Below are 16,639 nucleotides of genomic sequence, written 5' to 3'. Positions count from 1 at the left end.
CAGTCGCTCAGAAACAGTACTAAATGTCCAGATCCCTTGGGCTCAGAGTTTGGACAGCATATAAAAAAAGAGAGAAGACAAAAATGTTTACTAGAAATGACTGCGTGGACTCTCAACTATGAAAGTATCAGGTCAAACTCCATCACCTGTGATGGTACCTAGGGGGTTCTCGGGGAAGGATGATGCCAAAAAGGCCTGAATCCATCTCAGACCTGCCACCCACCGAAAATATTTTGTGAATTTCAAAATGCAGCATGTATGACAGAGGAGCCCAGGAACTGCTGACACATTTACAATTCTCTGTCTCTCAAGAAAGCACTGAATCACCTCTACGCACTGTGCTGCATGACGACGATCCACCACACTGATAAACATGTCACTATAAAAAGACTATTTGCCCTCATAAACATGAGCAATAATTCTGAATAAAATGCAGCTGACAAATACAAATCAAAGCTTGATTTATTTTTGCAATAATTAATCATTAATGAAAAGTGCTCGTTGTAAATTCACTGTGTACCAATGACGTAAATTTCCATTTAAATCTTTCCATTGTACTTAAATAACAAAATTTACAGGGACTTTTTTTTTTCATGTAATCAAATTGCTTAACGTGGGCATAAATATTTGTGAGTTCATGCCACAAACGTGTCTCATTCAAAATGAGCAAATAATTTTTCACTAAAAGCAATCTATTCAATTTCAGTGCAGTTTTATTTATATTCCTGTTAAAAATCCCTTTTAACAGAAAGAAACCTCCAGCAGCATTCAGGGTCACCTAATCCAGCAGTAACTATAAGCTGTATCAAAAAAGAAAGTAGAAAGAGTGTCTGTCTTCTAAATCCAAACTGGAAGCTTTAATATTTAGATATTAGTCTAGAGCAGAAGAACTTGTTTTGGAATTAAAAAATAATAATAAAACAAATTATAATAATGTGAAGCGTTGAGTACCTGCCAGCAACTATGACTGTGCATTAAACCGCCACCACATCTCTTTAGAAAACACTGGACTGCATAGCAAATGTAATTCGCACAGGAGCAACGTGTATAAGAGACCCACGGAAGCAGAATTTGTACTTTTAGCAAGTGACTGTGTTCTTTTTAATGAACAAACGTGTGAGCCAGTGCAGCGGTGTGGTTCACTGAACAGCTCTGCACTACAATGATAGCCTCTGGCACGGAGAGCTTTGAATATAGAGATGCTTGTTCAAATCATTGTGATGGTTTAACCCACTCATGGAATTTAGGAAATTTCTTGATGACTTTATTTCTAAGTATGTAGGAAACACAGATGAACAATAGAGGAAACAACAAATCTTTGCCTCTTCTTCCATCTGTTCAGTTTGGATGCCTTAAATATGTCCGAGCATTAAAACCAGTAAACATGCCCCGCTCTGCCTTACACCACAGCAGCTTTATTCACACTTTCTGGTGATGTAGAACCTCCGAGTGTTTTACTTTGTCTGATTAAAAATTTAAATGATTCTCATCCCACTTTTCTCGCGAGAAAGTTGCCAAAAGCCAGGTCCTCTGCAGTCCTGATATAACGGTCCCAGTCTGGTCGATGACGCTGCACCCCTGCCAGCCAATAACGTGAACGGTAAACAGCTGTCACAAAACCTCGTAGTTTCGCGACCCCCTGGCAGCCGTCGGCAGACCTGAATTAAAAGCCACTTGCATTACCATAGTTTATTTCTTTGTCACGGAACAGCGTAGTTGGATAAGGTGACATAATCCAGAAGCGTCTTCAGCTACAATGACAGGCAAGTGCACCCCTCACGGAGTCTCAGCAGCCTCGGGGGTCATTTGTTTAATCACAGCTCACACAGGTTTGTTGCCTGTCATGCGCAGATCAAGTAAAGGAGCTCGTTTCAAAGTGCCTGCAGGCTCGGGACAAGGCTTACTGTCCATACAGCCGCTTCCCTGTCGGTGCGGCCGTGCTGACAGCAGATGGCGCCATAATCACAGGTAATAACAGACAGGAGTGTGTTTTGCAAGCTCATAAAGTGTGGTTGTCATAGATACCGTAATATTAAGTAATGGCTGAAAGTGCAATTAAGCAAGCAGGCTACTGTCCTTAAGTGCAATTAACGGTGGCTTCATTTCAGGGGCCAGTATGCTTTTTATGTGCTTATTAGTTTATCTGCAGATTAAATGTTGTGATAAAACCACAGCACAACAGCAACAGCAGTTATAGTACTCGTATGCTTCTCGTGTACTAATGCACTGGTTTTTATAATCAAGCAACAAAAACCAGATACAATATTTATTCATTTCTAAGATCCTGTGCTTTTCTTAATTATCACATGTATATAAGCATTTTTCTTATATGCTCACATGTATACATTTTAGGTTTTGATATTTAGATTTGTTTACTTAGGCTGATTCGATTGCAAGTCAGTGCACTGAATTTTATTTCTAGTGTGCACTCAATGGTCTATGTTCTTAACGACAGTAAATGAACCCAAGTACTCTTCCACCGATACTACTCACTATATAACATTATTCAATTTTCACTTTTATTTGACTGTTCTTCTAATATGTGAATTTGTGTTTATCTATAACCTCATACTCACAATTAATATACATGCTCGTGTATATTGCACTGCAGTAAATGTTATCGTTTGTTTGTTGCGCAGGATTTTGTAGCTCCTCATAATGCAGATGTGCTCATGTGCTGCTGCAGTGAAACTTTCATTTCGTGGAATAAACCTATAAACTTTATTTTATCCAATCCGCTTTGATCTCATCTGGCACTGAGCTTAACTTGGCTGTGAATTTCCCCAATGAGAGACAATAAAGGATATTGCTATTCTATTCTATTCTACTCTATTGTCTGTAACTTGGTTCAGTAGTAAAAACGGCATGCAGAAGTTATAATACAATAATGTGATCTCTATAGAAAGTAAATAAAACTGACAGAGGCAATTTCCTCTCGTAATTCTTTTTATATATTTTAATAGTTTCGGCAGACTTTATTTATAAAACAATTTACGAATCACAGATTTTGACTTACCAAGAGAAGGCAGTAAAACAGTCAGACCCAAATGTACACCTCACAAAGTACGATTGCTTTTCAAAAGCCGGAGATATCAAATGTGATTTTACGATGCCTCCCAGTAGAGCACTGTAAAAGAGCCCAGGGTCTAAGTATTGTTAGGGTTCCAGGCTGCAATGTGGAGAATGCATCTTATGGACTGACGGTGTGTGCCGAGCGGACTGCCATCCAGAGAGCTGTGGTGGAGGGCCACACACAGTTCAGCGCCATCGCCGTGACATGGTAAGACACTCAGTCTCAACAAAGCACGTTGCAACATATTCCCGAGCGCTCATCCTGTCCTCTCCTCTATGCAGTGACATCAAAGACCGCTTTGTTGGACCATGCGGAGCGTGCCGACAGGTCCTCATGGAGGTGAGGAGGTGTCTCTAAAGATTTTTTCCCATCTAGGAAAGTAACCCAGGAATCCAGGAACCCATATTCATCCTTCCCTGTAAAACACATCTACAGTGATAAGTAGCTGTGTGTCTTCCAGCAGGAGAAGCTGCATTTTACAGGCTTGTTAAACTAGAACAGTAAAGTGTTATAGCTTTGCTACAGTGAAGGGCACTTTGTATCAGCAAAAAAAAGCATATTTTCTCCTCCTAAAATATTGTCATAAACATTTAAGATTAGATTAGATTTATTATGTGTCCTTTCAGAAATTAAAATTGTACCTTTGGGGAACTGGAGGCGTCACACTTACAGACATCAAAGACAGTAACAACAAGAAAGTGCTGCAGTAAAATTGATGAAGATCAAATATGTACGAATATGTGCGAGTGACACCCATATCATACCACATCATATCATGTGTCACCTGGATTTGTTCAGCAGAGTTATACTGCAAGGTATAAAAGACCTCTGGACACGCGACATTCATAAACGTGGCACCCTGTAGCTCCAGCCCGATGTTAGTAAGGCGCATTCACCAATGATACATCACTGAGCATGTCTCGCCCCTTTCCCACCACTTGTGATTCTCAATGTTGGGTTATACTTTGTTGTTGCTGACTTGTGATCTTCCTGCTGATGTTTACAGTGTGATTAGAAGGGATGTTTTCTGTAATCCAATAGACCATTTTAATCAAAATTAAAAACACAAACCACTCTAAACCTCATGCTTTACATACATGTAGCTTTTAGAAATATAATGCATGAACTTTATTTTGTTAAAGATGACCCATTATTGTTAGACTCGCCATTTAATCCAGTCCAATGATATTTTATTCCAGTTGAGTCTTGCCTGGGCTTTGAAATACTTTATGTTAGGAATAAATTATAATTTTGGAAATGACCCATTTTAAACCTTGCTTGCTGATATTTTTATATCTTTTTTGCTTTCTCTCTGTGTGTTTCACAGTTTGGATCAGACTGGACTGTATACTTGACCAAGCCAGACGGCTCTTACAAAGAAACCAGCCTCAGTGAACTGTTGCCTTTAGCCTTTTCCCCATCACATCTAGCTAAGAACTGATGAAACCTCAGTGAGATCCTTCTTCGGCTGATCTTACAGTGACATAGCAAAATTAAATAATTAAATAAATAAAAATAAAACAGCCTGTAGACTTCTATCATCTTTGAAGTTATTTTACGATAAATAAATATAAATGTGATGCCAAGCTACCCATAAACAATAAAGCTTATTGTTTAAACGTCTGATGTTTTTTTGTTACGCAAGCGAGGCGTTACCAGAGAGATCTCACGATGACGTTTATGTGTCTGTCATGTGACCACGCTGGGCGTGTCTTAAATTCGTTTCCGGAAACATGGAGGCTGTACTGAGTGATGTGGTGGCTCCTGAAGACCTTCTAGTAAGTTTTCACGTTATTAAACTTCTTCCTTGGGATTAAAACACACATTTAGCATATGAGCGACTTTTCCTGTCGCCCCACGGCGTCTGTCAGTCGATAAACGTTGGTACTCGGGAGAAATGTGACATGTCGACACGCACTTAGTCGCGTCACGTAGCTAGCTCGTGCTAATCATCATGTTTATGAGTGAACATCCGGACACTGTGTTATCGTAGTTTCGACTAATAAAACAGTTTATGGCTAATGTAGTTTGGCAGTGATGTTAGACTTTACTTTGTGAACTAACCTGCTCAATAGCTGAACATTGTAATTGTTCCTCGTGGATACACAACAAACAATACTGAGGAAGGGTCAGGGCATCTGCTAATATAAACACAATCGAAGTGACTTTTTCTGTAAATGAATAAATAATAATAAAATATGAAACCAGGTATAAATTTTAGGTATAAATTTGGGACTCCCCACCATTTGACCTTAGAACTGAAGAAGCTTCTCGGATGAGAGGTGAAACGTCTTCAAGCAACTTAAAGAAGTCCAGACGCTTTTCTTTGCAAGCTCCTTCGACTATGAAACCGGTCATTTTTGCCTATTTTTATAATTCCAGAAATTTGAGAAGAAATATAACAGCGAGCTGGCGAAGGGTGCTGTCTCCAAAGAAACAAAGTTTGAGTATGCTTGGTGTTTGATCAGGAGTAAATACTCACAGGATATCAAGAAGGGGATTGTACTTTTGGAGGGTAAGTCCACCCACTGTGCCTTATGTACTTATAATGTTATTACTTTTCTGTTGGCTAACAGGATTGTTGCAAGTGCCCCTTGCGGTGTACTGAAAATCCAGATAGCTTGAGTCATCAAAGTAGCTTCCTTTTTACCTCGTTAAATCACCATCGCAACTGATGCTGAACACATAACCTGGGCCCTGTACTACAAAGCGAGTTCAACATAGCTAGGATTTCTTTCAGCTATCAGGATTCACTTATCCTAACTTTGGGAAGCAGGATAAACGGTTACAGGAAGCTGGTTATCAACTCGTAAAATTAACCAGAGCTTTCCCTTGCACCACAAAATAATGTAACTGTAGTAACTAAAATTATAGAAATGTCCTTGGATTGTAGACTTGTTATAGGTTTCCTGATGACTCTTTTCCGCTGACGCAGTGCTGGTGCTGTACTTATTCAGTTTGGACTTTTTTGAGAACCAGCCCACAGTTCAACATGAGCATGTATATTGCTTTTTTTAGTGGTACTGTCTTCACTTCATTTTAATTTCATTTTTATGTACAGCACTCGGTGTCTTCTACGACTGTTTTTAAAGTGCTTTATGAATAAAGTTGGTACGCTATGGACTGTTTCAAACTAATAGTTTAATCTTTTGTTTGGTTTTTGTCGTTGTTTTTGTTTTTAAGTAGTTATTTAACTACATTGTTAATGGACATCGGTATACAAAAAGTGTGAGATGGAAACTGTGAGCCCAGGCAGGTCACTTCAAAACTTTACAGTAAACAAAGACTTGATAAGTTAAAAGTGGGAACAGAGCTGGTTTAGTTTCAGCCGTTGTTTAAGCTGAGCCTTAAATGTGTGATAAGTTGAGCGCTCTGTTATTCCCATTGATAGACTCTTAATTGGTTAGTATTTTGAGTAGTAACAGCACATTTTGTCCAGATTTAGTGAACCTATAAATTACTTCACAGTCCCCTCTAGTGGTGGCCCTAGTGCTAAACCCACAGTCTGTGCTTGCACTAATAAATAAAGGAGGTTGGCATGTCCATGTAAAATCTTATACATAAAACAGTCAATTTTTAACATTATTAAAACTCAGGGATTTGTCATCAACACAGCAAAAATATTCCAATCTTCAAATGGGAATAACTTTTAATCAAGAATTTTTGTGGAGGTTTTTTCTTTTTTTTGTAAGTAATGAGTCTATTGATTTAAGTGTTGTTTCAGCTGTTAACGATAAGGTATTGAAATGACAAGCAATGCAAATAAAAGGATTGTACAGTCTAAGCTGCGGTGACCATCAGAGTCTAAGTTGCTGCTGGATTGCCCCTGCGGGGTCCTGGAGCCCGGAGCTGGGTGAGTGTGTGTGCGTACAGGTCTGTGTGTCTCCATGTTGGGTGAGTGTGTGAGTATTTTCATATGTGTCTTTGAGGGTGGGAATGCATGTTTGTGTCGGGTCTTAGACTCCACCTCTCTCAGAACATCTCCCCCCCACACTCCCTGCCAGTGGCTGGTGCCCCAGCCTGCTGGTGCCCCCGCCTGCTGGTGCACTGATGGTTCTCGGTGCTCGGGTGTGTACTGGCTCACTCTCGGCTGTTGCCTCTTAACATTTTATGCATTATTAGCACTGTATGCTGCTCAGTAACATTCAATATTTTTATTTACTGTTACTGATGCTCATGTTGGTTGTTGCTGTGGTTTCCTACTGTCTTTTTGTTTGATTTTTCTTTTTCTTTTTTTGGTTGTTGTTGTTTTTTTCCTCTCCTTTCTTATAAAAAAAAAAATAATAATGATAATGATGAGTGTCATCAGTGAGTCATTGCGGCAGCTCCTCCTGCGGTCGCTGAGGTCAGCGTCTCCAACTTTGGAACCAGCAATTTTGTGGTCTTTTTCTTTCTGTATAAATGGGTGGAACTGGTTTTGGATTAGGCACTGGCGCTGCGTCACTGGAAAAGCTCAGCACAGCCAGCTCCATTACCTGCACAGTGATTATTCTTGTAACTTGTGACTTTGTGGCTTCAGTGTGTTTTCAGCTTTCCTGGTTTGAATCGTGTGTTTGTTTGTTTGTTTGTTTGTTTTTCTCGTAGAACTGGTTCAGAAAGCATCAAAGGACGACTCCCGGGACTTTTTGTTCTACCTTGCAGTGGCCAACTACAGACTCAAAGTGAGTGGCACCTGTTTCTTCTCAGTTCAGGTTTATGGGAGACAAAATGAAGAAACAGACCTGCAGAAATCTCTGCTTTTGTATCACGCTGCTTTTGAGCTTCAGATAAGAGAGAGGGCAAAGGTCAAATCTGACAGACAGCGCAAAATATTTCTCTCTCTGACTTTACCTCTTACTTCCTGCTCCTCCCTAAAAGCATGTCATCTTACTCATTGGTTCGCATTTACCGAGGGTTTTTCTAATTGGTCTAATCCTAAAGTACTGCTGAGGCATGGTTACATACACTAATAGGAAAATGTTTCCTTAACACACCCAGTTCTCTGTAAAAGAAATGTCCTCACTTGTATTTCAGTACCATAATGTGCTCCTCTCTGACCTCCCACTCACCGTACTTGGAAGATAACTAATCAGACCTTCAAAGTCTGCAGGTCACAATGAACTCGGTCTCTTCCGTGTTACCTTTTGCACAATGAGTGTACATGAACGCCTTTTACCTGACGATCTTCAACACATGATGGATTTCTTTCATGCTTTCCTGCGTGAATAAAAATGTCCTTTTTAATGATGCCAGAGAGACATGCCATTTAATGAATCTGTGGAAAAGTTTTGCCACTGAAGCTGGCGGTTACCCTGCCCGCATTCCCAACGAGCCAATCAGCAGCTGAAGCGGTAAACAAACGAACCAATCACAGGCATGCAGTGAGAGCTTCATGACCGTTTGAACTGTGTGGTGGACATAAAAAGACGCAGATAAGCACACTTATTGGTATCCTTGGTTTGCCATATCCGTTACATGAATCAGCATTTGTTTCGAGTGATCTGGAGGGATGACGTCGATCATCATCATCATCATTTATTTATTTATATAGCACTTTAAAAACACACCTGGTAGACCAAAGTGCTGTACAATACTTATATGCACATAGCGGCACATTCAATGGAGGAGCGTTGTGTAACCTGGATGTGGATAGCAGGCGGAGAAAAAAAAACCCTTTTTAGACCCTTTATTATGGAGCAAAGTCCCACTGACCACAGCAATTACTGCCATGGCTCTATCTCCCCATTAATTTAGATAGCCGCTTGGAGGTGTTACAGGGGTGGCTGTCGAGTGATGAGAGCTGCTTTTGGAAGGACTTCCATAAACTAGACTTTCTCTTCTCCCTCCAGGAATATGAAAAAGCTCTCAAGTATATCCGCATTCTCCTAAAGAACGAGCCGGGGAACAAGCAGGCTCTGGAGATGGAGAAGCTCATCGACAAGGCTTTAAAGAAAGGTAAGAAAGAGGCACTAAATGGTTTCATAATAAAAGCGCTTGTGTTTTGAAAACTACATCCTGACCTTTTACCTCTTGATATCTAGATGGCCTTGTCGGCATGGCGATTGTCGGGGGAATCGGCCTTGGCGTGGCCGGCTTAGCGGGCCTCATCGGCTTGGCCGTGTCAAAAGGAGCTGCCAAATCCTAACTTGGGTGTGAGTGGGAAGGTGGATGTTTTTCTGGACTCACACACTGACCAGCCTGCATAAAAATAAAGCTTTTGTACTAAAAGCTTGGAAGACGTAGAATTCTGATTTGAGGGTGAAATTAAACTGCGTTATTTAAAAGATTTGAATATTGCCAGCTGTAACAGGGGTGAAAATCGTCGTACATACATTTGTTGACACACTAATAACCTGTCACTTCCTCATTTGTCGTTTAAACAAACTAGAATAGGAGACGTGTTGTTTAACCCTTATATAATTTTTATACTGTGCACTTCAGCCCAAATATTTACAGCTTGTAAAAAGAAAATTTGTCCAGATGCATGATTTTGCTTCAGTTGTTGTTCGTTGCATTGATTTTTGACGCGTTACAGAAAGTGTTACTGATGAAGCGGAAAGTGAAGCTTGTAATCCTGTAATGAGGGAAGAGAATCATTTGTTTGATGGTGACGTCTCGGTGACTCTGCCATACTTCTGCTGCTGCTGCTGAGGAGGCAGTGAGCAGATGTTTGCATTTACTCTGGACATGCAGTTTCTTAAAGGGATGCAGCTCTTATAATGGAAATTAAACTGTTTTATGTTGTGTAAAAAGCATTTCCTAACATTAATATTAATGGGTTGTTTTCCATCTCTATTAATAAAATGATTTTCAAATGAGAGATTTGTGTTGTATGCTTTTGATATCTCAGAGTAACACACACACACACACACTACTGTGGAGTAAAAGCTATACTTTAAATTCTTTTGCAGCACAAGTAGCACAAATAAGCATTTGATTACATGGAGTCCTCATTATAATAAGAAGATATTAAAACATTGAGCAATGTATTTATATGGATAAATACATTGTAATGAAATGAAATTAAGAAAAGTCAAAATCTGAATTTTACATAGTTAGCATAATTAGCCTATGTTGTTTGGGATATGTATTCACAAGTCACATTTTAATTGTACGTTGAAGCCTTTTATTCACCTGACATCCACGAACAGCACACAATCACCAGTTATCTAACACCTATGTCTGTGGGAAGATTGCCCTCGCAGAGAAATCCACGCAGAAAGGATCTAAACGGCATTTAGACCAAGAACCTCAAGCAGTGACTGCACTGCTGTGCTTTAAAAAAGAAAATAATAATACTTTTTTTCAAATCAAATCAAATCACTTTTATTGTCACATCACATGTGCAGGTACATTGGTACAGCACATGTGAGTGAAATTCTTGTGTGCGAGCTTCACAAGCAACAGAGTTGTGCAAAATACAATAATGTAAACAAGCAAAATACAAGAATGGCTACATCTGAAACTAATAAATATATGTACAATATATAATAGTATATGCATTTCTGGATGTGTATACTAAATATTTTTCTACGTGTGTGTGTGTGTGTGTACACATATTTTACAAATTAAATAGAGTAAATGAATCAAAGTACTTGAATCAAATAATTAAATTAATCTACAAATGACTCAAAATTGTTTAAAATCCTTTTATAAAATTGAACGCAACTTTAAAAACATGTTATATACTTTTGAAGCTATTTTCATATTTACTTTAGAACCTGTTTAATATGTATGTATAATCTTTTTATTCGTTTGCTATTTGATAATGAACCGATAATCTGACATATGCGATATTGCGCAGTGGTGTTCCCATCACTGCCACGCATAACACACATCAGATCAACAAACACGGTGAACACAGCAGCTGTGAGCGCGGTGTCAAAGCTGTAGGTCCCGACGAGTCACCGGCTCGCTCCCCTGACGATTCCCGGTCCACCTGACTGGTTTGTTAAAGAGCGGGAGCGCGCGCACGCAAGCTTCCTCACACACCAAATGAACTTGAACGCATTTAGCTCCCGAACTCCTTATTACCACAAGGCATATTTATGTTCACACGTCCCTCAGTATTAACACCTGAAGTCCACAACAGGCTCCGTGTCAGATTTTCCTTCCTGCTTCACCCTTTGGCGCATCAGTCAACAGAATCTATGTAAAGCTCGGTGTTCTTCTGCACCCAAGCTGCTCGCGGGGTTATATAAAGGACCTGTTTGTGCTCCATCAAAACTGTCAGGGCTTTATTGAGATGAGAGCAAGATGTCATTCTATTTTATAGATTTATGGGACTGGTGTTGCATAGGTGTCAAAAAAATTCCATTTCCAAGAGCTCTTTTGTTTAACACGGCAAGAGATTTTCAGTAGGCTACAGCATTTAAGTCACAACACCGTCTTAAATCAACCAAACTCTGATTTGCATTAAAATGAAAATTGCTGTGAAATTTTAGCTTCACATATTAAATACTTTTCCAGCTGATTTTTTTTTAAATTACCGAATCAATCAACCGATAATATATTGAAAATATGAAAGAAGACCGGCACTCCTGCAAAGTCCCATATTCAAGAACACATTAATTTAAAAAAACAAACAAACAAAACAAAAAACCTTCAAAGTTGCAAAAGACAACTTGTGACAAATTTAAATGATAAACACTTGAATTACTCAATACTGTAAAATTAGACAATTTTTTTAACATTACATTTTTAGTCACAAAAATGAAGAAAACTTTTATTCACCTTTCTTATTTTCTGCTCTGCTCTTTGCAAAAAACATGTGATGGTCCATAGTTTGAATGTACAGTAGGCTACATAATAATTGCCGTTCAATTTAGCGTCATATATGTATTAGAATTAAAGGCGTGTTTTTTGTTTTTATGACATACAATGTTTATATCGTTTTTCTTGCACATTAAAATCAGAGGCAGTAATTGAAAATGCTTATTTCAAAAGATAAACTATTACAGATGAAAGCCTGAAATGTTGAATTTTCTCACCATCAAAATAAAACGGGGTCTTTAATGTGGGACTCGTGCATCAACAATGTCTGCGTATTGGCTTATTAAAATATGTAGTCCTGCATATTTGTGCGCACAATTTCTGAATAGTAAATAGTTCACTGCACTATGATGCTAAAACAAAAGATAGAATGCTTTTAAACATCGATTTATTAGTCACAAAAATGAAGAAAATGCTATTTTCATGAAGGATCGAGCAAATAGTACAAAATCCTGGAGTTTCTAGGTACGCCTGTAAGTACAACTGGGAAAATTTCCTATAATGAAGAGCACCTCCCTTTCTTCAAGGCACCACCCACGCTCCTGTCATTGTTTCACTGATTTCATAAAAAGTGGGTCCTTGTAACTGATGCAGATACTGTTTTATTAAGGTCCAGCATCACTCCAACACAAGACAGCTTATAATCTAGACATGGTTTGGGATGAAGAAGAACTGAATGGCTTTAAAACACATGGTGTAAGCGTTTCTACAAGGAAACAGGAGCCAGGATTCTGTAACACTGTAGCATTTTTCCTACCATATCCATAAAGACCAATCGATAAATCAAAGTCCAATATGAAACCCCATTCTTATCAATGTCATTTATTAACTGTTAGATTTACAATGAGGGATTTGGTGCACACAATGTGACAGCTTGTATTGTGATTGTCATCTCTGAGAGTTTAACCCACGCACGAGTTCGCTCACTCTCGATCATCCTCATATCTTGACCCTCGGAGAGATTCAAACAGTCAACATCTTTTTACAACGGGGAGGTTTATGGAGGCTATGGTTTATGTGCCGCGTTATCAGCGCGGTGGGATGTTACTTATTAACCCGGGTGAAAGGACCGAAACTCGGATCGGCCTGAGAAAACAATCATTTTCTCTGGTGTAAAATAGATGATCATTTAGGTAAACAATTAGATAAAACCATATCTGAAGAAACAAATATCCAAACAGAGGAGCAGAAAATAGACATAATGTCTAACTGACCCCCGAGCTGTCTCCAGCCTCTTCCCACGCGCAGTTTAAACACACTTAAACATCAATGATTCATCAGAGCTGGTGTAATTCAGCTCAGCTTCAGTGCGTCTGAGGGCCAACGTCCGTCAAGTACCCAGCGGGTTTAACACAGATACTAATGTTTAATCACCGCGAATGAGCACAGTGTAGAGGCTCGCTTACCCCCCGCTGTGCAGGTGTAACTACACTGGAAATTAAGGTTGTTGTATAATCCAGTTAAACAGCTGATTGCGGGCAGACACAAGGAAAGGCGGTACATGTTACTTTTTGTCTCTCTTTTATTGTGCTGTTCACATTTCATATTCATCATAATGTGAAAGTGAGTCTGTCTTTGTATGTGGGCTGTGTCGTGAAACAGAGGCCAGAGGCATCTGCGGGAACAAAGGCTGTTTGTGTCGCAACCGATCACAGAGCGCTCACAACACTTTACAGGAGCGAAGCAGACGTCAAAATGAAGGGTGTCGGAATTATGGAAAAACTCTTAACCCTTGTCCTTTGCATTGCATTTTTAATTTCTTTAACTGATGATGTGTTGTTGCCGTTTCTTTTTAATCTGGCATTAACATAAATGACACCATGTGGGTGCTGCACAATCACAAGACAAGTTTCTTCTACTGTTTTTTTTTTTTTCAAAGCACAAGAGTGTTTTTTAAACTTTTTTCTAAAATTAAAACAACAATAGCACAGGAAATGGACAAACAACACAGAAAAGAGGACGAGCTTAAACAAACAGGATAGAAAGGGGGTCACGTGGTTAACTGTATTCTCCCCATCATCATGATGTATATATAGTACCATGAAAAGGTGTTTTCTGAAAAGTCGTAGTAGAAAGATTTCTTATTTTTAGTGTATCTGTCTCAATTACATAATGTGTAAATACAAAATATAGTTTTTAAAGGATTATTTCTTCTATTTGGGGGGGGTATCCAAACCTACAACAGAAGAAGAACAAAATAAATGCATAAATAAGTAAATGTGCAGTTCCATAAATATAAAGTACTAATAAAGAAAGGGAGAGGCTTATTGGTAAACTTTGAAAAGACAGACAACAGAGATGACCTCTGTTTGTAGTCAGCAGCCAACTGTACACACCTGGAATCTGGTGACACAGCCATGCTGCACAGCTCTTGAGACAACACCAGTGCATTCAGACCAAGTTCACGAGGCCATTATTTAAGTGAATAATGAATATGAACAATTAACTGTTATTATTATAACTCATAGCATCACTTAATTGCAAACTGAAATTATGGCTTCAGTGTTAAATGTATGTATTAATAGTATTATAAGAAGGAGAAGAAGACATTATATAATAATACAGAAAAAGGCTATGGTCAAATATCTTAATACACACACACACACACACACACACACACACACACACACACACACACACACACACGTGTATATATATATATATATATACATATATATATATATATATACATCTCCCATCTGTGTTACCCAACCTTCATTTCCTTATAAGCCTTGTGGATTTTGCACCATCTGCAATGCAGCTTTTGATCATTTTTCATTATACTTGGATACAAATGATTTAAAATGAAAGATGCCAAATCTGTAACTTTCTGGAAAGTGAGTGGAAAGTGGAAAATCATAGTTGCTCTTTGAAGTTTCGACCTGTTGCTCATCAGGACAATGTTAATGTTTACCCAAGCATACCAACATTTGCTAATTGGCACTAGACTCTAGTAATAAAATCAAGATTTCTGTGTGGAAATTTCACCTTGTAAGTCTGTTTGTGCGTACCTCTGTGTGTCATAATGGGAAAAGTGATTCTGAAGACACCTATTGTGGCAGAAAATTAACACAGCGGTGAAACTGAATACTTTGGCATGTGTTTTCTGTCCATGGAGCAGCACTGCAATAGTATAAGATGCGGTCATGACATTTCACAAGTTTTGCTGACACTTTCACAGATGGGTACAGTCTGTACTTGAGAGATTCCTCAGCAAGATGAGTTCAGGTTTTAAAGATATTATGGTGGCACCAAATCCAAATTTATTCTTTGTGTACCAATAAATCCACACTGTCTGGACCTATTTGACAGACTTATACCTGCCATTCCCTGTGGGTATTTTGCGCTGGTAAAAAGCGGTGAATATTGCTCTCCAGTTTTAGCAATTTCCTTTTAGCATTGATATGCATGTTTCGATATGACACTTAAAGGTTGTGTAATACGTTAAACCATTTAAAGCAACTGATTGGTTTCATTATGGCTTTATGGGCGTGGTCAAAAATATTTGACTGTGGCCTGGCAACGTGAGCAACAGTCCAACAACTATTGTTTTATTTTGATACAAATGTTACTAAATCCTGATTGGTGTAGGAGATGTGAGGTCACCTTTTTTGTTTAGTTTTTTTATTTAAAGTCCACCCCCCTCCACACACACACACACACACACACACACACACACACACACACACACACACACACACAAATAATTGTGAATCTTTTAACAATTAGAGTCAATGGATTATTTACAGACATACTGACGTTTTAAATAAACAAGTGGACACAAAAAACTTACTAAGCACTTACCTGCTCGATCTCATCTCTCTAGTTGTGTCCACTCATCACATGCTCATCTCGCCGGCTTTTAATGACCTGTTCTGGGAAAGCACATGAAAAACTTCTAAACTTCGTTCCAGGAATTAGTTTATAAATGTCATATAAAGTTTATTTTAAAAGGCAGAGCCTGGGTGAAAGTTTCAATACAATAGCACAAAGTTATATGTAGCCAAGTGGGCAAAGAAATTGGGTTTAACAAAAAAGCTTTGCAAACACCTCACTCGTAAACTGAGACACTTAGGGCTGGACTGATTTCTCAGTTGAAAATGTCGCAGAACGTGGCTAATGTGTTTAGACGTAACTGTGGTTTGGATTTCTGTCTTTCTTGATAAAATGTTGGTTAGAGCAGTAAAAGGAAATAATAATGGCAGATATTTAGTTTGAAACACTTACATTGGTGTATGTAGTATGCATGTACTAACAGTATTTATCCTATTGTACATGATATTCTTAATAGTCAGATGGGATGCAAAACTTCAAGTATCTAAAAGGGTTCCTTTTAAATTATCACAATTAAGCTATAATTAATATTAGATTATTGGTTTGCTGTGCTTTTTATATATTTTGAGTTCACATGGCTGTCATTGTGAAAGAGATTGGATCAGTTAAATAAAGATAAAATAAATAATATTGACTGTGGATATCCTGAAGTGCAATATTTTTGTTACTACACTGTTTTAATATAACCATATATTGTTTCTATTCTGAGGTACGATATCTTTTTTATATGGACCATTAATAATGTTCCAAATTTTCTTTTGTACATAACTAAATCTAAGACATTAATTAAATCACAGGAAAAGAAATGTGTGTAAAACGTACTGAAAATGTAAAATGTAATGCTTTAAAAAACGAACTAGTTAAAAGAAGCCATCAGGTAATCATTAAAAACATCAGCACAAATATCTGGGTGCCCCTTTCCCAAGAATGTCTTTGTTTCCTGGAAGGTTTGTTGGAGCATTAAATTACTCTGAGTGTTCT

The 16,639-nt window shown here is 38.4% G+C and overlaps 2 protein-coding genes across 2 annotated transcripts; both read left to right on the top strand.

The window, feature by feature from the left end:
- Window positions 1-1,177: 1,177 nt before the first annotated feature.
- LOC113018799 (cytidine deaminase) lies at window positions 1,178-4,696 on the top strand. Its single transcript, XM_026162186.1, has 5 exons — window positions 1,178-1,763; window positions 1,852-1,968; window positions 3,169-3,280; window positions 3,355-3,412; window positions 4,401-4,696. The coding sequence occupies exons 1-5, from the start codon at window positions 1,757-1,759 to the stop codon at window positions 4,512-4,514; spliced, it is 408 nt and encodes a 135-aa protein (XP_026017971.1). The 5' UTR covers window positions 1,178-1,756; the 3' UTR covers window positions 4,515-4,696.
- A 70-nt stretch (window positions 4,697-4,766) lies between these two features.
- fis1 (fission, mitochondrial 1) lies at window positions 4,767-9,872 on the top strand. Its single transcript, XM_026162185.1, has 5 exons — window positions 4,767-4,851; window positions 5,456-5,588; window positions 7,658-7,734; window positions 8,902-9,007; window positions 9,094-9,872. The coding sequence occupies exons 1-5, from the start codon at window positions 4,807-4,809 to the stop codon at window positions 9,195-9,197; spliced, it is 465 nt and encodes a 154-aa protein (XP_026017970.1). The 5' UTR covers window positions 4,767-4,806; the 3' UTR covers window positions 9,198-9,872.
- Window positions 9,873-16,639: the final 6,767 nt, after the last annotated feature.

Source organism: Astatotilapia calliptera, chromosome 3 (genome assembly GCF_900246225.1).
Source record: "Astatotilapia calliptera chromosome 3, fAstCal1.2, whole genome shotgun sequence".
Classification (NCBI taxonomy): Eukaryota; Metazoa; Chordata; class Actinopteri; order Cichliformes; family Cichlidae; genus Astatotilapia; species Astatotilapia calliptera.
Note: the sequence above shows the minus strand (reverse complement) of the source record. Positions and strands in the feature narration are given on the sequence as shown.